Here is a 21081-nt window from a genome sequence, read left to right as displayed (position 1 = left end):
CTTTCTCTCCGGGAGAATAAATTTAATCAAAGTAACGGAATATTGAATTACCATGATATCCTACCTTCTTTCAATTCGAACGAACAGATTTTAGTAAACGTCTGTTTACGAACGGCAATATTAATAGATTAATAGATTATTAATTATAATTATTAATGTACACCGTTATCGATAATAGATATTAATTCGCTCGCACGTGTTCGCTAGCGAGCTTGTCCGATTACCATTACAATTAAGTTCTTTTCCATTTTATGTGTTCGCATTTCTATGTTCTTAACACTAGATTTACGTGACCCGTCAAAATGACGTCTTCTACATTCATTAATCAACAATTATTGCGATGGTAAAAATCCATTTACAGAAAATTTATTTAACACATTTATTCCTTGGAACATATATTATGGTAAAAACTGCTAAAAATCTGGTTGAATATATTCTTGATATTTTTATAAAATAATCCAAACTGGCCACTTTTAGTACTCCATGAACCTAGTGTTAAATATCAAATAGGTTAAAAAAGAAATGTTCCATGGATCGCGACGATTCCGAGTGAAAACTGAACGCGTACAGTTTTCTCTCGACATAGGAAAGAACTGGGTTACCGTCGTATTACGGATGATGGTACCTAGTCGGGCTTGATATCGTTCTCGAGAAGTTCATGGGTCCCACGAAGTTGTCCCGCAGACCATAAAGTCACCGACAGACACCGTAAGAGAAACGAATGGTCGGTGTCCGTCGAGATCCAGCGGGCCAAAAACGAAAGAAGGCTCCCGATTGATATAAATTCGCGCGCGACCCCGACTTAGCTCGGCCCCGGGGGTGTATCTGGTGGTGTTATCCTAGGGGTGCTGATGATCCTTATCGTTTGTCTTTGCAGAGGCTTACGTGAACCTGGGCGCGGCGTTGGCCTCGGTTGGACGCGGAACGGAGGCGGCTGCGGTTTTGCGGGCCGGTGCGTCCCTGGACGGGTCCGGTCTCAAGGACAAAAGGGCTCACGAGGCGGCCAGAGTGCAGGCCCTCCTCCAATTAGGCGCCCTCTACGCTGATCAGGGTAGATTACAAAGGGCCCTCTCGGCGTACAGAGAAGCTCTCCACGCCTTGCCGGATCACTATCCACCTCAGGTCAGTTCTATCCTCGCCGCTGTTACTCCTTCCCGTTCGTTACTCCATTACCGCGAAACAGCTGTCAGCCCGGGGCATGCGATCGCATCGACTCGCATCGCATCGGTATCGTATCCGCGAGCTACTTAGGCCAGCCGGACCGACAACGCACCCGTGAAATTCCCTTTGACTATACCACCCCCGCACAGCCTCCCCAGAACCCACTGCTCCTACTCGACCGATTTACAATGGCCTCCCGTGCTGCATATTGATGAGATCCCTCTACCTGGAAGACTCGATCCATCTCTCTCTCTCTCTCTCTCTCTCTCCTAGATCCCCTGTCTTTGGGAAACGGGAACGCGTGCTTTGGCCTCCGCTCGCCTCCTGACAGCTGTTACGTTCGGTTAGAGCACCGGCTAAAGGGGACGGGCAACGAATCGCTCGCTTCGGATAGCAGATCGGTGCCCCCGAATTCTCGATTCTTACGGTCGATAGCTTTGAATTTGATATTTGCATATCCGAAGACCGGTGATCAGACCCTGCGAGCGCACTGGGCGGCAGGTTCGACGAGGAAAGTGCACGGGGTTGGTCCGTGGAAATTGTTACCCGAGGTAGCTAGTTACACAGAGTGTCCTGCATGATTTTACAAAATTTCAATCTCTGTCTTTCTCAGAATAAAACTCTTGAAACGGAAAAACTTATTCTCGAATATGTGTATTCCTTGTGGCATAACGAAACTCTTGACAGGGGGAAGTTTATAGCGAGTGTTTGTAAAAATTTTCACTGAAATGACCGCCGAGTGAATTCTCACCGCTTATAGCATTTTACGTTTCGAACCGCCGCCGGAAACATTGTAAAAAGCGTAATGAGATTTTTATCTTCTCTAAAGTATAACGAAAGGCCGCGGTGTAGGAAAGAAATTTATTGTCGATTCCAATCTCTATAAATTAACCCGCGCCGGGCCACTATATCTGCATAAAGATCTGCAGTCTAATAATCATTTATAGGTGGTCGCGCGGCGCGGGGTTGCGCCGTCGAAAAACTTAATTCCGCGAATTCAATTCACGTTCGCGCTAATAAATTGATGAACGGGTGATCAAGCCGGACGAGAGGACGACGTTCTTAAGCGCGTGGCGAGAACGGTCACGGTCCAACTATAATCGGTCTATATCCCGTCTCGTCGAAATAATTTAGTCAATTCAATCGACGCGGCGAGCACAGATTAAAACATAAGTTAAGAGCCGGCCGACCGCCGGCGCTCCGCCATCAACAGTTCATTATACGCTTGATTTTAATTTTAAATCCGATTGCCGGCTCGAACGGGCGCGCACATATCGTAAACAATTTTCATCGGACGCGCGCAGTATGCATCGCGAAGGCGGCCTCGGCACCGCTCGGCGCTCTGGAAAACACGGGGTTAATTTGATTGCACGCGATCAAATTTGCCCGAACAAACTTCCAGCGCGAACCAGATTAATTTTATTAAAGGAGGGGCTCCAGCAGAAAAATTGCACGGCAACGGAGTTACCAGTTCGCTCGTGTGAGAGAACCCGCGCGCATGGTCGCGACTCCGAAACGCGCGGATTCTATGCGATCGCGAAAACGCGCATTCGTTCGTAATCGACCTCGATCCACCCCGTTGATCGCAATATCCTTTTTCGTTAACCCTTTCCTCAGACGATTTTCGAATTCCAGCGCGCATTGTGCGGAAAAACATATTTTATTCGAGTATACGCACAAATTCGTTATTTGTAATTATCCCGTCCGGTTCGGTTACAGAATCATGAAGCGGCCCCGTTGCAAAATTGCAACGTCAAAGACAATTATTAACGAAGGCGAATCGGATTTTTGCGCTCGCCGGGTAGCAACTCGATATTAAATATCCGCGAAATTCGAGCGGATCAAAGGCGTTCTTTCGGCAGAGATTGTTACAGTTTTTCATCTATTATAGTGGCCGAGGACGCGCAATTTTGGGACGGGTTACAGGTCGCGTTCTGGTTTTTATTAGAGCTCGAACAGAATTCGACGGGCGGAAGTTGAATGGGATCGAATGGGGGCTTTTTCGAGTTTGCTTTTTTCACAAATCCTGTGACACGTCTGCGTTGTTTTCGATTGAATGGATTCTGTGAAACGCAAAAATGTATTAGCATTTAATGCTTAGCATCTTCGCGTACGAATTGTTACGAATTCATTCGTGGCCCTCGCAATTATTCAATTGTAATTTGATGAGGGTGCACTGTTCCGCAAGTTCTCTTTTTAAGTGCTTTTTAAGTGCCATACCGGGAAATGGTGTCTCTGTAGTTATTACTTCCTCCGATGTCTGACTATTTACAAGCTATTTCTACTTGCGGCTCTAATATGGCTCGGTGCTCCCTTGAATGCACTACAAAATTACAAATTGATTGATAATTCAATTATTTACGATGTTAAAATTCGCAAAAGCTCCCAAGACATTCTTACCAACCTACACAGAAGCTGCGCACACCAAGCAACTTCTATTCGAAATATTTCCGGCTGTCATCGACAGTTCCGTGAATATCCGCGGGTGAAGAGATTGAAACGGGACAGTACGAGGATGTGTCCGTGCAAAGGCATTAATTCTCCGGTAATTAAACATTCATTATTCTCGTGGGCGGCCGATGTTGCGGGAGTTAGCCCCCGGAAGACGAATAAACGTTTCGCAACAGCGAATTACAAAACGAACTGTCTACGCAAACGGTTTCCACGGCAATGAGCCGCAAAGGGTAACTCGAATCAGCAGGCGAAACTTTCGTTTCCGTGGACGAATAGGAAATTTCGTAATCGTCCCGCTGAAAACACGCGAGAGTTACCGGAAGCTAATTAAATTTACCAAGTATCGATCGTGGAGCGCGCAGCTCCGCGGCGAAAGAAGCGCGGGTTTTTGCTGATCAAGACGGAATTAGGGGAAAAGTGCCGCCCGCAAATGAACATTCGCCGGGGGCCGCGTACTCGCCCCTCCCCACCCCCCTTTCCCACCGCGTGCGTCGAAGAACAAAGTAGTTAAAAGTCCGGAAACGAAATCGCACTGGACGTTGTTTTCCGGCCTGGGGCGGGAAGCGGTCGCCGCAAATATGATTTTCAGTCGCGTCGTAAACCAAAATTAAAAATTTTAAGCTCGACGTAATCCCTCGCGAACCAGCCGCCTTTCCCTGCTACCCTACAACGTTCGCTTTTTTTTTTGCCCTTTTACGACATCCTGAAAATCGCCGATGCGTTTAACTCTTATAATTTCCATTTAACGTCCCGCGAAATTTCTGCGCGGATCCTCCGCAGATCCCGCAGAAAAATCTTCTTCGCTCTCGATGGCACGGTCAGACCTTCGGAATTATGGTACAGAAATTTTTTACATTGTCTTGGCATGTAGAATACCTACTTTGAAAAAAACGAAAACTTGACTGAGAAAGTAATTGGGTGAAAAAATATCCCGAAAACTCGGCGCGGTAAAAAGGCTGAACTAAACCACGTAATTCTACTTAATTCTTGTTTCCATACATTCATCCACGCGAATGAAAATTTGCACAAATACCGGTGCACGTGCTTATGAGAAAATATTGTTAGTCCACACTGTTTCAATCTCGGGGTTTGTCCGGTTAGTATAATCTGTCCGAAATTCATGAATTATAACCAAACTGTGGACATTTAAGCGAGATTTAACATTATCTGCGTTAATTCGAGGCTACGGGAGCTGCGTAGACATTAATTTCTTTTTTTAATCATTAGAACGAGTCTTTTAAATCTTTTAAATGTCCTTTTCACATGTGATGAAATAAGGAGAAATAAGCCGTTAAGGCGTAACTAAAAAGATTCGCGTTTACAGGAGAATTGAATTTGAATATTCATCGAGCGCGCGTGCTGTTAAATAGGACTCGGCTAGACGAGTTTGCTCGCGAAAGCAGCTACACGCGTAGCAGATTAATTTAAAAAGTTCTGCCCGGGCCGTGCCTGCCGTATGATTTGTTCGCAAAGATTTGCCCTCTCGACGTCGGTATACTACCAATAACCATCGGGGCTATATTAAGTTTGCATTCGAAACGGGGCACGTTCCAGCGCGACGAGGAACCCGGAAACTTTTCGAAACGCGTCACGGAACACGGGATTTGAAGCGATCTAATATTCCTGGACACGTGACAAAGCGTCTCGAGACTCTCCGGCACAATGCTGCATATAAAATTCTATACGTACTTCGGGCCCGGGATCAATAACCGCGTGTGTGCAAGCACAGCATCGCGATCCGGCCGCGAGATACACGCGGATTTATGACGATAAACTAACCGGTCGATGGAATCCATTTCGAATTCTCTGATTTCGTAACACGCGGCACTGCATGCGCCGGAACAAAGCGCTGCGATTTGTTCCCAAACTGTTCCCCGGGAACGACGCGACCTCCCCGTGGCCATCTTCAACCGCCATTTTAAACCGCCCGGAACTTTCCAAGAATTAATTTTTCCCCCTTTTAAACCCACTGTCGGGAACGGAATTAAGTGGACGCTTTTTAACAAACTAATAACTTTTCCTCAATTGCGATCGAACCGCTCCAGCTTTTCCGGGATGTTCGAAGGATTAGTTTACTTCGTACTGTATACAAGGAATTAACTAAAAATTACTGTTGGTCGAAATTGCGAGGGGGAAAGGAGAGGTTAGAATTTATAACTTTCTTATCTGTGCTTAGAGTGACCTAATAAAATGATGTTTCAATTTTGTTTTTAATTGTGGAATATACATTAGAATTTTCTCTGATTCGCTTAAATATAAATAATAATTTACCCAAAATGGACCCATTATGCTGAAGTATGTTTTCCTTCGAAGCTTGTTTTAATGACTCGACGTTTGATTGGCGTATTGTGCGGGGAACCAAAAAATTTAATTGTGTTTCTGCAGAAACTGTGTTTTGGACAAATTGGCTGGGAACCTACGTCGAAATTTGCGTACGCTGTAGAGCTGGTACAATTAAGTCGAATCGATTTTTTGTTCCAGTTCTATAGCCCACGGAAGTTCAGTGGTTCGCCATGGGGTGAAAAAGTAATGCACAGTTTTGAGAGACCACAATTCGTACAGAAATTTTCAATCTTTGCTTTTCTTTCTGGGCACACTTCAAGTACATCTTTCAGAAAATAACCGAATAAATTGAATGATCAAAAAATCAGCAACTGCGTTGTTAAGATAGAAAATAAAACCACGTTTCAAGTTTGAAATTAACATTCATCTCACGCGACGTCCAGGCGTTTTAAGGAGTTGTAACTTTGTTAGTTATTGAAATCTTACAAAAAAGGGATCCCCTTACAAAACAGATTTTCCTGATTGTTTGAAACTGACAAGCCCGTTAAACTTCGCGAAGGTTTAAAAGCGATCAGCCGAGCAGTGATTTTCGACCTTTCTGTCAGCATCGGCTTCTTCTCCGACGAAACTCTTAATTGGTTTCCAAGGTTATTCCGGCAACGAGCAATTCCCCGAGTTCGCTGCTCGATCATTGTCTAGCCGCCGCGGGATGTTTCTCTTCCACTTTTACCGCGTGATTTCCGCTCGCGGAAAAACTGGAACGTTGCTCTTCTATACGATTAGGCGCACAGTTATCAGAAATGGAATATTCTCTAAAACCCGCTGTCCACTCGTTTTTCGCATCGCACATTTTTCTCAAAAAAAAAACTTCCTCAAAACGATTCTTACTTCGCGTTTCGATGAGAAGGCGCGCAGAATTTTGAACGAAATTGTGCAGACTAACGAAAACCATCGAGGTCCGCAGTCCATACAAGAACGTGTAAAACTTTCTACGCAGTCGTTGGGAATATTCACGCCGACACCTGGTCCTTAAAAAAAGAAAAAAGAAAAAAGAAGCCCGCGCGGACTGAAAACTTGAGAGCGGGCAATCAGGCGAACTTTGAAAATTCGTAGCTCATCTGTCCCATTTTTTCCGTCCGCTCCCTAAACGCTCACGAAATTCCTCCGGTCCGCCATTAGATTTTCATCTCACACTCGGCTGCGCAGAACGAAGTTCTCGCGAATTTCCGTATAGTTGTGTTGCGACGTCGCTGGTTTTTAGGCCGTCAGCTCGAGGCTGCGACCGAGAGGTCGTCTCACCCCCCGTTGTGTCGCGTCTAACTTTTTTCACGGAGACGGGGTTGAATGGGGGTTGGCGGAGAAGGGGGCGAGGAGGGTGAACGGGGAAAGGGATGTAGCCGACGCGACAACAACGTCTCGCGCAACAACCGAGGTCTTCGCGCTCGACTTCGACAGAGAGAAGGGAGAAGTTTGCATTTTTACGAGATACCCCCGCGACACCCCTGTGCTCCCCCCGACCTGCTCGAACCGTGGCCGCGTTTTGTTCGGCGCATCGTCGCGGAATTCCTGCGCGACAATTTATACGGAAAGTATTTCTCGCCGCAGACCAATCGGTGCTCCCGAGGCTCCTTCGACCGGTCGTAACCAAGCGCGAGAAACGCCGCTCACACTAGGAAACCTGATTTCGAACATGGCTTCCGGTTGCCCGAATCACTTGGACGTCGAGTTTTTCGGCCCGTTGTCATTTGATCGTCGCATACGAATTATCCCGATATAGAATGCAAATGAATGTCTGCAGGTTTAGTGCACAGGGCGTCCCCAAAAGTGTACCTCCTTGACAGGGGGTGAGGAGTTATTAATTTAATAGAAAATTCTTTTAGCCGTCCATTCTACTAGGACCCATTTTCTGGAGCGAAAACACCTCTACCATCACGATTTGTTTTCTTCTCCGAGAACACTTTTACTGGTTCAAGTATTCCCGCGGAGTTTGAAGACATTTTTTTTTACGACTCAAGTCAGCCTGAATTTGAGGACTAAAGTTTCCCCCGTGCGGAGACCGCGTAAAACTTGATGCACGATCTCTGATTACCGTTTTATTGCGTTTTGAGAGCAAACCGTGTCGCCTGCGATAAAGTGAGCCGAATTGCACAGATCGACTTTTACCTAATTTCAGTTCTTGCGGTTGCTGAAACAATCGTATTAGCATAACAAGATTATTACAATTCCGTTATGTTTCGCGCAACGATTGTAAAATTGTCGGACGATGATTTTGCGAATGCTGTGCTCTCCCGCTATAACCAAGAACAAAAATCGATGTTTTCGGACCCGTCACGGCAGAACAGCCCTTAAACGTAAAATTTCGCGGTCGGTCGTAAAAGACTTGAGCGTGCCACGGCAAGGATAAATTCCCTCGTAAAGAAGCGTAACGTATAGCGCAGAAGTGTATATCGCCGCGGCGGTACATGTGATATTTCCATTATTTTTCAGACTGGCAAGATAGCCGGAGCAGATTCCAATTTATCTCGAAATTTTCCAGAGAATTTGATCCCCGGTCGGCGCTCGCGCCGCGCCGGGCCCCGCGTAATTTTCACGCGGAGCGCGTCATTCGTCGACGATCCAATCCGCTGGCCGTGGTTACATCGAAACGCGAAATAATTTGCGCCCGCTATTAAAACACGAGAGACGAAGCGGATATGTACCGGCGGGCGATACGTGCGATCGGCTTGCCCGCGGCGCACGCCGATGAATTTCGATGCAAATGCGGCAAATCTCTAGTTAAATGGGATTAATAATTTATTACGATACGGCCATTCGGAATTTCAAGAAGCGGTCCGCCTCTCCCCTGCCTCCCTTTTTATTATTCACCGCGCATTGCTTTTATCGTGCGCACGGTACATTACCTAACCCCTCTCTTCCCCCCCCCTCTCTCTTCCTCCGGCATTTTCTATTAGATTGTTGTTTAACACAAGCTTTCTTCCAAGTAAACTTATTGCTCGAAATGAGCACCGGAGCTGGAGTAACTAAGCCTGGACTCACGGAGCACCAAAAGCGACTATTTTACACTAAAAAAAGCAAACAAAAATAACAAAAAAAACTTGTAAAAATAACAAAATCCAAATTTATAGCCACTTTTTAAATATTCCCTAAGTATAAAGAAATTATCACAATTTCGTCTCTTGCTTTTTCTCTCTTGGTCGGGCCTTTTCTAGCTATGGTTCCCGTGGCTCGCATCCCACATAATCATCCAGCGGCCTCGTTACGGCCTGATAGGCCATCTATGATTGGCGAACCCGAGGAAGTCGTACTGGCACGTTTCCACGGAAACTTTTCTCCGGCGCGCGCGGTTGATCCGTCTAATTGATTAAACCCTTCTCACCGACGAGGGAATCCGAAATATTTGATATCGGGGCAAATTGAAATTCCTGCACTCGGGCTTTTTGCATTCTCCACCAACCCGGCATGCCTCCCACCCCCCTCCGGGCTGGAGAATCATCGCGACACCCTCTACCCTTCGATCGGGGAACGCAAGTTGCCCGAAATCGGCGGACGAGAATTCGCGACGACAATTTTTCGAGATAATCCACAATTCGATACGTTGCTGCGAGGAAGAAGTTGTAACTCTTCCTTTAATTTCGTGGCGTTTTTAAATTAAAATTCGAATTGAAAATTAAGATATTTAACATACTTTCCATTCTGTTCTATTACGTTTTGTATCTAATTATAATTATGATATTGAATAAACCTATAAATCTTCATTTTATCGCCGAATTCTTCTATTTGACTCTTTACAAAAATATGGTGCAACATAGAATTTTTGCAACTGAAAAGATATTATCTGAATAATTGCAACGTTACGAACGATGCAATTACAATGTGTAATGTAATTATAATTACAGGTTTTTAAAATCGGTAACTGTTGCATTTTGATTAATTAAATTCGATACCCTTCAATCAAAATGAAATCGATCATTTTATGGCCAGATTACGGTAGCTATTATATTGCCTTTAGAGGCGTACTTTGAAACTGATATTAATTAATTACATTTTCGGATGACGTTTAACTTTTTACATAAAATTTTTATATGGTTTTTATTGATCATTCTGCAGGTTAATGAAGTAGCATCGATCTTACGGTAATGAATTATTTCATGAAATTGTGGTTCTAATGGAACTTAAATGTGAGTTCAGAAATATTTTATAACGACCTTTTCATTTATTGCATTGGAACAGACTCTTAAAGTTGCCGATATTTGCGTAATTTTACAAATAGAAAGTGCATTCAAAATTGTGATATTGCCGGCAGGAAGTGGGTTTATATAAAAAATTAAGTCGGAAGCGTGTAGAACAAAACGCGAGGCAAAATGTTTTCAAGAAAATCGAATTTAAAAATTTGTCGAGCACACGTGCACTTGACTAGCTTTCGGTCGAGTGCGGCATGTTATTCTATATGCAACAGTAAGTAAAAAATGTAGACCATAATTTTCATTTTTAACCTGGTTTTCAGGAAAACCCAATTTGTAAAGTCAAGTGTGCCTGCATTAACCTAAGCTTCTACGTACCACGTTGAAACTCAATTTTTCTAAAACATGAGATCCTAAATAAAGAAATGTTTCACATTTTTTAACAACTTTTGAATGCAGAGTAACTTCTTTTATTGACAAAGGTGAACAATTATGAACCACTTTGACAACTCAGTCGTGACATATTGCAAATGCAAATCACTGTGATTAAATTAAAACTTTCAGTGATATATGCACGTATATAAGCGGACCAATGCTTTCAGACTTCAGAGTGTGTGTCTCAAGATATTCAAAATTAAAATCTTGAATATTTCATCGGAACATTCATTAGCAGATATTGGATTCAGTTATAAATACCATGTGCACGTTTCTTTTAACACTGGCGACCGAAATATTAAATTCCATAGAATACCTTTGTCGAAGTCAACTGGCAGCTGACACAATGTTCAGTATTATTATTAGAGTGCAGATCGTTTTGCAAATTCATATTTTTATACATAGATATAAAAGTCACGTTTCAATTTATGAAAACTAATATTGGACCTAAGAATTTAGGTGAATAAACATATTCATGGCTCGACTCGTTAATTTAAAAAATGACGGTGGTCCTGAATTTCGAAAAAAAAATCAGGAAAAATTACTGCATTGATCATTTATGCGGAAATCCCGCCAAAGTGCATTCACATTTCCATATTTTATCACAATTTCCATACGTTTCAATCGAAAAACATTTTTGTGTATACTTTATTTCTCGTCTGTCATGTCAAATCAGATTTTGAAGATTGATGTTCCAGTCGAAATTTAAAAACTGACTTGCAAATAACCTGATTAATCATTGCCGTCGACGTTGTTGTCACAGAAGGTGTCATTAATTACCAGTTTGATGAAATAAATTACTGTAGTGTTTCAATAAATAAATTGCACATACTCGCATACGTCACTTTCGAAGAAGCCTGATAAAAATAATACAATAATATTATAAAGTCAACGCAGCAAATATTCTGAAACGTGGAACGGTTAATAAACCGTGTTATTAAAAACTTTTTTAATATCTGTTGGTCGAACGAAAAGAACCACCGTTTCACTTCGTTGTTTTTGATCATTCTCTGATCCCACAATCTTTTCGACTGTTTAGGTTCGTTAGAGTACATGTAAAAAAAATGGATCAGTTATTAAATTCAATAATTTTTCGTTTTCGTCGCAAGCTGTCAATTAACCTGTACAGTCTTCTCGTGCTAAAATGAATCAAGCGATTCCATTTCTATATCGAGAGCTTGATAATGCTCTACTTTGATTACGCGCTTTTACATTTAATCTGTTCTTGCTACACCGGTGGAAATGTAAACGAACAACCGGAAACCGTGTTACGCGAACACTGTTTCGATGGCTGCGCTGTGTTGCGATTGAAAACTTTTTCATCAATTTCCAAAGCGCGTGGTGCCGCCGAGTTTCGGACGTTTTTTTTTTTTTTCGTTACATTTGGACTTCTGTAGCCTATAAAACGTTCGACGGAACGTGTGGTGCAATCAAATCTGCGTGAATTCGATATAAAAAAGAAAATTGATTGGAAACACGGAGTAACTTTTCTTTTTCCGACACTTTCTTTCCGTTAATAATCGAAACCGGGTCTTTCGGTTGATTATTCTTTTCGATTCGTTCAATTTTGTATTTAAGAAAAAGGGAAGGACTTCCCTTGTACTTTTTCGCAAAGGATCTCGGAACGGTAATAGCGAGCCGCCACGCCCAGAGTATGTGTTTGATGTGTTAGCAACGAATCCACTGACCCGGTAGTTCAACGATTCGCGAAATAAACTGATAAGAAGCGGTGGCTCGCATTTCGAAAAGCCTAGGCGGGACGGGACGGGTCGGGCCGGGGCGGGGATTGCGCTTTCGAGAACAGCGAAGCCACTTCAGCCGTATAATAAACCGGGCTCGATTCGGATGCCCCGAGCGGGTAATACATCTCCGGTAACACGCGCGCGTGCACGAAATCGAAGGAATTCGAGTCGCGAGTCCGCGAGAGGAGCCGGACAAAAGCGATAACGTCGTCCGCTCCGGGATTCACGGTCGCCCAGGCGACGAGATAGCCTTTCGAATCGTAACTTTAAATTGGCCGACAGAGTGATATCGGTGGCTTACGCGAACAGCATCGCGGAGAGCTTTCCCATCGAAACGAACATTTCCCGTCGCGTCGCGTCGCCTCGCGTCGGTCGTTCGCATCTTTCTCGTCGTCGCTGTTCGATCTTGTTACACCGTTCGAACAATAAGTCAGTTTCCGAGTGAAAACTTCAAATCCAGCCGTATACGGGGCGGTCCACCTATTTTCTTTTTCTGCAACCAATATCTTTTTCCTGGGGCCATTTTATTCTCAAATCTCGGGCAAAAATATTGAAATGAATATATAATTCGCAGCGTACTCATTTCTGATGGCGCCACACAAATTGGATGAAAATATTATTCGAATGAAATGAAACTATTTAAATATTATTTATGTACACTCAATTTTTCTTAAAGGGTAGATATGTTCCTCGAAACACAGAAAATGGACTGCGTCGACTTTTAACTTTTATTAAAGTGTGGCGTGTTTCAAGGAAGTAATTGAATGGACAAAGTGTTTTGATGATAAAAGAGAACACTGGCGAAGACTAGAAAAGTGCACGAAAGGACAATGCTCTGCTATTTTCAGTTTTCTAGATACACCAGGGGATAGGGGACTGAGCGACACGTGTCTCCCACACACCTAACGCAGGGTTAATCGCTGCGCCTTATCGTCAAAGCTTTGAATTTTTTCATTAACATTACGGTTTTTTTTATCTGTCATCGCTCACGTTGAAGGGGAGAAAGCAACCCTCACAGTTGGGGTCAGAAACTGTATTTGATCGTGTATCTTGGGAACTGTTGGAGGTGGAAGAACATTATACATGACGAAGTTGCGAATTTGCTGATACGGAGTCCAGTTTTGCAAGTAGGTTCCAGCAAAAGGTACACGTTTTATTATCCAGATTTGGAGAATCGCAACAAGAAAGATATATTATTCTTTATCTATTGAAATTATTAAGGGAGGAAATAACATTCCATTTGGCCTCAATTTCTTGCAATCTTGCAAAATTTTTATTTTACTAAGAAAATACGAAACAGTAAAGACGTCAGCTGAATCTGAATACACTACCATATAATTTTCAATTTATCAAACGAAAAAGCCTATTTAATTCTCCGTAGTCGGACCAAACGCAGACCGTTTCTACTTCCGACAAAAATCCTTACTGTACTTACGGTCGCGCAAACACCGTGCCGTTAACTATAATCCCTCGGGGGTGGATGGGAGTGGGTGCGGGGTGTGCATTAACACGAAGTGCGCGAAATTCAAGGAAGTCACTTAATCCAAGAATATGCGACCGTATAAATGATATTTCCAGGAGGGTACGTAAAAACCGTGCGACTCAGCAGCGAAGCAAAACATGCAGCGCAGATTTCTTCTCCGTCCATCTTCTCGCTCGGCCATAAAACACAGCGGTCCCATTCGCCGTCGAAAAAACACGTTGCTCTGCAAGCCGGTCCGTGTAGGTGCTCTGCGAAACTGACTGAAAGTATCGCGGAAGTGAGAGTGTTTCCCCGGCCACAAAATTGAATTCGCATCGCAAACGATCCTCTCTCCTCTCTCTGGTCATCGCGAGGCAACCGACATTTGTGAGCCGGCGTTTACCGGTATACTTATCGCGGTAGGTTTAGGTCGGCCCCAAAGGTAGGCGGGCTCGTTAAAAGGAAGGTGAACGAGAATTGCGAGCCGTGTGTCGCGGCGGTTTTTATCGGCGGTGACGTAAGCGCGGGCTCCGCGTTGCTGGTTACACATGTTGGCCGGCATATCACGTGCCCGGCAACATTAAATCCGAGGTAGTTTACGTGTCGCCAGTGTCCGGATAAAACCGTGATCAGAGTGGCTCGGTTACACGCGTAACTCAACGCTGCGCGCCGGTCTGACCGCTCTTAGGCTAGCTGTCCGGTGTTGATGGTTCGATGGTTGGCTCTGAAGAGCCGCACTCGGCGTTGTTTTTCCGTTCGAGTGCTGCTTCGCGGATTTTTAGTCCACGGTACTAAAACGCAGAGCTTACTATTTCTGGTAAATGTTTCATCTGGAACGGGTGACCCACCTCAGGATTTAGCGGCACATCCTTTTGTCGGCGATCGCCAGAACACGATCCACCCCCGTCGCATCCCCCACCCGGTCGCTAACAAACCGCCTTCGCCGAGCGAACCACCCTCTCCGCCCACACGCGTTGAACGCCGGCTGTTTCATAACTCATTACCGTGATTTAATTTATCGCCGCATTCGTTCGTACTTAGCCGGCAATTAGTCGGTCTCCGTGATTTATCGTTATTTAGTCGCCGCAGGATTTATCGTCTTATTTCCCAGCGTTACGGCGGAGTTGAAATTATTACACGGAAGCGGACTGGACGCCCTCGAGCGCGCGCGACTCCAAAGGAACTCTTCGTGTTCCCGTTTAATGAACGTCAAAAATTTCGAGCTTTCCTGGTTCATTCTCCTCCTCCTCCTCCTCCTCCTCCTCCGTCCTCGGTTCTATTTCCTCGTACTTGCACAGCGACGTAAATCATCGAACCGACGCCGCGGCAGTTCGAGCACTATACTGGGTGAGCCGGGAAACGCGATAGGATTTAGATTACTCTGTTATCGGGGATCGAAATTTTTTTATGAAGTACGGCTTCAGAACGATCGTTGGCGATTCTTTTTTCCAGGGCTTTTCAAGGCCATGAATTGTTCAAGGTCGTCTATCTTTCAGCGGATATTAAGAAGAATTGGCGAAAATTTACATTTCACCGACAGAACCGAGTAAACAAGAACGGTGCGCGTGCGAGAAATTTACGTTGTTTGCGGAATAAATATTAACAACCGTCCCATCGTTTTCTCTGTGAACCGTAATACACCGATATTGTCAAGTCCGTTTAATCTGTCCGCGGCGAGCACAAAGCCCGCGAGGGTGCCGACAAATTAAAAGGGAACAAAATCCGCGTGTGCCTCGCCGGTAAGATTCCCTCGCGAGCGCTAAATAATTATGGAACAAACCGGGCCGGGGGTGATTCGCGATTGGCGCGACACCGTTCCGGAGGGTACGGCCAGGTGAGGGCGTGGGGCGGAGTAATCGGGGGAAGAAGATGAGACCGCGGCATTAACGAAGCTACGGACGCGGTCTTTGAATGCGTCGTTCTCGAAAGCTTCCACCCTTTCCTCGTTTGCGGTGCTCGAAGGACAAACGGCACGGTTCCGAGCGCGCAGACCCTGCACGAACGAACGAACGAGCAAACGAACTGTCGACGAAAAATAAAGAAGCAGATGAAAAATAAAGAGAGAGAGAGAGAGAGAGAGAGAGAGAGAGAGAGAGAGAGAGAGAGAGAGAGAGAGAGAGAGAGTAAGACACCGCGGGACAAAGAGGGCCAGGTAAAAGCAAAAGTGTTTAATTCGAGCGAGTGGCGTACGCTCCGTCGTGTCCCGTGTCCTCTTCGTTTCGCCGGTTTTTTATTTTTCTTTTCTCTCTCTCTCTCTCTCTCTTTTCGTCGATCCCGCGCAAAGGTACGGCGGCGAAAACGCAAAGTTCCGAGCCGCGAGCTCGCGCGGTTTTCCCAGGGAAAACTGTGACAAAACGAAGGGGGACAGCCGGCGGAACGAAGAGAGAGAAAGAGAGGCCGGCACAATGGACGTTCTTCTGGAAGATTAAAGTGCGCCGGCACGATGGCGAGCGAGCTCTGCCGGGGAATGGCTCGCGTTAAAATTAAAATTGCACACAAAAACTGGCGGACTTGACGGCGGATATCGCAAGCCCGAGGGGCGGCGCGGGACGGGCCCGTTCGCTTGTAATTTAAAAGCTTCACCGTGGTTTTTTATCCCGGCCTTACGAAGACATTAGGGATCCACCGGCGAGGCGGTAATGCGCCCCCAATGACTCTGGAAATCTCGTGACACGATATTCAGGACCATCTCGAACGAACCTCGGACACCGTTTGCCAATGGTTTAGGGGATGCTGGGTTTAGGGTACGCGAAAAATGCCGGGCACAGTTTGCTTTCGAATCTCTAGCCCCTCAGTGCCAGAACGAGAGGGTACACATGTTATATTCCACCCTTCTGCAACGAAAAATATCGCTGCTCATGTTTTATTAAGAAAAAGTTTCTCTAATTCTGTAAAATATAAAAGAATGTAGGAAACGGTCTGAGCTCGCAGTAAACTAATTTTAGCTGTGTATACAGTAATTATTTTAAGATAACACCAAGGAAAGTAGGATATTAAATTGTCCGAATAAACAGTCTTTAAATGTTTTGGTCGAGTAATGCCCATGCTCTGCTTGCTGTTGCGGTTCCAATTTTATCGTCGAATTATTCACTAATAAGCGTACTGCTGCGAATTTTTGCTCGTTAAAACCGTGCAATTAACTCGAGACGTTTTGTGTGCTGAAGAACCGCACAAAGAAACAATATGATTTATGGGAGCACTTTATACCTGGCCAAATAATTAGACTTACTGCTAGACTCTCTTCTCTTCGTTCACTATTTTTCCTGTTTTTGCTGCGTTACTATATATCTCACGAAGAGATTACAAATTTTATGCAGAACAAAAGTGAGTAGACGAAGCACAAAACAGTAAAAACATCAGCAAAATTTTGTTTTTTCTTTCTTATTTTGCACAATGACCCGCACTTCGCATGTAAATAATTTAATTACAGATCATATAGTCAGACAATGATTGGGGAACACATTTACGTTGATTTAGGTACGGACTAAAAATTGAAAATCGTGCAGTCCGGTTTGCGAAATTGTTCAGAATCAAATTGCGGAATTGTTTAGGAACAACATAACGGCAACGCTGTCCGACAGCGATGCCTCGGTTGCATCCCGAAACGCGTTCGAAATGTTTTCGGTTTCGGATTGAACGGGGAATAATTGTTGCGTTTACTCCGCACGCGAAACAATTCCCGGCGCTGTGCTGCGGCGCGGAACTTTTAGCGTTTAGGCGGGGTATGCGGATATTAAGGGATGCTGGGATGTTTAATTACGAAACTGCGGATGTTTATGCAAATGCGCAAGTTCCTAGCCTGACGTACCCCACATAAAAACGGAATTACACCAAAGTTTATTTCTTCTATTTACTGTTTACTTGACCCAAAAATAAGATAAAGAAGTTATGAAACTTCCGGGCCGGATTAAAGTGCCGACTTGAATATGAAAGCGTCATAAGAGACGGGAGGAGATAGTTTATTAGGAAATTACGGATGCTAATGCAAACATAATTTACAGTTTTCGGGACTTATTCGTGTCAAGGATTAGGCACAAGTTTCTTTCTACTTTTCGGTATTTGCCTAATCCGAAAATGAGGTACGCGGATAATTCACGAGAGCTGCAATTGACAAACAAAAGACTGTTGGTTTTGTAAAATCTAAAATATTTCTGGGTACATTTAACAAAGAACAAAATAAGAAATGGTGGAACACAATAGACCTCAGATTTTCATCTGTAGACTAACATAATTTCGAGAAACGGGAGCTAAATAAAAGTTTATTTCTTCTTTCAATTACTTTAACAAGTTGAAATTACCATATCAATACTCTCCAATTCTCCTAATTTTTCCACAGTTCTATATTTGACTATTTTTTTACTTTTGCGCAAAAATGCATAAAATCCGCAGTGCAGGTATGAGAATTCTTCGCACGATTCGAACCGGGAAGTGCTCTAATGGAGGAGAGTGCTGTCTCATTCTCGTCATCCCGATATTGCGATCGTAACGCGGGATTGCGCCCAAAGAACAATTTCCCGATCACGTATGAAAATTCCTGTACCCGCGAGCACGCGATTCCGAATGCACGCGAAAGCGTCTCGTCGCGTCGCGTCGCGTCGCCCGAGCTCTCGGAGAGCTTTCGATAAATTGGAGAAGCGCAAACCGTTCGTACCCATTCGAGATGCGACTCGCGGCGGCGATTTCGGCGACCGTTTCTGTCCATCCATTAAACACGCCTTCGCGGTGAACGTCGAGGCGGGGAGAGATCGCGATTAAATTTTCTGAAACGGTCGGCATTGTTTCCATCGTCGATCGATCTGCAGCCGGAGTGCTTTTTCATTAGGGCGGCGTCGTTGTTTCAAACCGATTCTTTTCGTTATTGCGGACGTTATTCCGCCCCGGTTTCATTTAATCGGACGTCGCGGCTGGCCTGTAAGATTGCGGACAAAATCGCTGCATCCGAACCTTCAAAATACGTTTCGTGTGATCATGGATCAATCTAAAAGGGAGCACAAACAATAGTATTTATTGCACAAGTCAGTGAAGATTTAATCTGACACTGAACCAGTGTCTCCAGATCAACACTTTTCTCCCTCTCTGCCTTCCCCTTCTCCGGTGGTCGGCATCCCCACGCTTCCGCCACGGAGCGGTCACGTGACGTGATGCGCGCACCCGATTGGCGTTGCGTCTGCGTCTGCGTCGTGACTGGCCCGGTGATGGCAGAGAGGGGGTAACTATACTCTCCTCAATTTCCCCTGTCTGGCGACACTGGATAATTTAAGATCGTAGCACAGTGTAATTGACGATTCCAGGCAAGCACACAATAAGATCGTGATGAGTTCCACATAGAAACCAATCTCCGAGAGCAATTTCGACTTTTCAGCGGGACCTTGAGGAGCCGTTCAAGCAGAAAGAAAGAATCCTCGTCGCGTAATCCAAGATATACACCGTGCACCCTCCTCGAGGCTTAAAATTCTGATAGATCGGTTTACCACCCCTCGCCGACAAAGCTGTCACGGGGGAGCAGAAAATTCTATCGAACCGGGGTCAAGGGAAAGAGAGAGAGAAAAAAGGAGGGAATCCATCGGACCGAAACATTATCGACTCTATTACGCGACGGCTACGAGGAGAACTGGCTGTTTTCACCAGCAACCCCGTCCCCGGGGGTAACTTTCCGAGCATCGAAGACGCAATTCGTGACGTTCGGGTCTCGCCCATACAGAGGCTTGGCAACCGTTCGCAACCGTCACCGAAAAAACGATAGATCGGGGAAAAAGAAGGAAATCTCCCCTTATTTCATCCTTCTCGCGGAGGTATCGCTTTCAACCCCTGTCATCGCGTGTCCCATTCTCGGTTCGGTCGCCAATCAAACGGCTGAAGGCGGGAAACGCTTGAAAAAATGAGTTTCGTGGCCTCGAGGGAGCCCTTGCGACACTCGGTGAGTAGGCGATATTTTTAAGACTGGAGCCTGTGACGTGCAGACAATTTTTTTGTTGTCCTAAATTTATAGATAGGTACTTGAACCTCTCGTCTATTAATTTAAGACATATCGTGTCACTAAAGACTTCAATTTAGACAGTGCTGTGTCCAGTGATTAATTAAATCAGAAGGGAACGAGTGTTCTACACTGAACAGAAAAATTGTGGAAAATTACTCCATAGAAAAATCGATTTTTTGGCCGAAGGGGTCTTATTAAGGGCGTGGGGGCTCGTACCGGAGAGAGAAAGCAGCTTCGAAGGGATTTGACGAGCTCTCGACAAATTTACGAGGTAATGGCGGGCGAGGACGGAGGGGTGTAGGGGTCGGTCGCGTTCCTCGCAAAATTACGAAACGGGACGGCACGGGGGTTGGAATTTTGGAGAAAGTTAGGTCCGAACTTGCCGGGTTAGTCGCGGGAGCATGACTGAAATAGAGGTGGACGTACACCCTTGCCTAAAAGTCACTGGATACTTGAATTTTTGCTGAACATTGCCGATATTTGAATTGTTGTAACTTCTCGTGAAACGAAATCGCACGACACTCCTCCCAAGTGAATTACCGTACGATTTTTGTCCAGGAAGTTGCAATAGTTTAAATATCTGCGATTTTCAGGGACGATTCAACTGCCCGGTGACTTATGGTCCCCAGGTGCATGGGGGTGGAGATTTTGCAGATATACTGAGGACACGTTTGCTGATGGGAGCACCTAGGGGGTGAGGAAATAGTTGGGGGTGGGTGATGGGGCACGGAAGATGGAAAGTAAGAGGGGCCGCGAAATTACCTCGACCGGCATTGTGTGTCGGCCGGAGGGTTGCAAGCACCTAATTAGCCACTCAAACAGCGCTGGCACAAAGCGGCCCTCTGTTATTAAAACGACATAGAAAACGAGGCAGAGCCCTACTATTTTTCGGACAAAAGGAGCAGTCGATGGTCGCCGCGAAAGAGAATTCCGGTTGCGTCTTCGGTCGATCCTCCAAAGACTGCCGACATGCTCTTTTCCGGTCCCTTGGCGTCCCCTTATTCGTACCACAGTAAAACCTCGCTAGTTGCAACCTCGTGCGTTGCATACCAGCCACTCCCACCACGAGAGGTGGTGATTCAAGGTTCTGGAACTCGTGGTTGGGATTGTGGTCTACGTAGAAACGAAAGGAGTTAAACTTTGCCTTAGGGGACCACAAATTCTGGACTTTTTTTCATATAATCCCGCAGATTTTGGCGAGAGAACGCCCAGAATTCCAGTTTTAACGTTAGGAAAGCACTGGTTCAAGCGTTTTTGACAGCTAAGGGTGCTGGCATGTTAAAACTTCTTGCACTTCCAGATTATCTGTTTACAAAAGATCGAGTTCCATATGTCCAATAGTTATTCTGCAGTTGTTTTCGTGGTAGTTATACGAGAAGGCCGGGT

General features: G+C 45.0%; 1 protein-coding gene across 2 annotated transcripts in view; it reads left to right on the top strand.

Annotated features, from left to right (window-relative positions):
• Tmtc2 (Transmembrane O-mannosyltransferase targeting cadherins 2) overlaps positions 1 to 21081 on the top strand; it is a 299505-nt gene that overhangs the window by 245638 nt on the left and 32786 nt on the right. For both annotated transcript variants that reach the window (XM_076798959.1, XM_076798958.1), the window contains exon 7: positions 878 to 1122. In XM_076798959.1, coding sequence (XP_076655074.1) covers positions 878 to 1122 — 245 coding nt within the window. The remainder of the gene's footprint in view (positions 1 to 877; positions 1123 to 21081) is intronic.

Source organism: Halictus rubicundus, chromosome 13 (genome assembly GCF_050948215.1).
Source record: "Halictus rubicundus isolate RS-2024b chromosome 13, iyHalRubi1_principal, whole genome shotgun sequence".
In the NCBI taxonomy this organism is placed as follows: Eukaryota; Metazoa; Arthropoda; class Insecta; order Hymenoptera; family Halictidae; genus Halictus; species Halictus rubicundus.
Note: the sequence above shows the minus strand (reverse complement) of the source record. Positions and strands in the feature narration are given on the sequence as shown.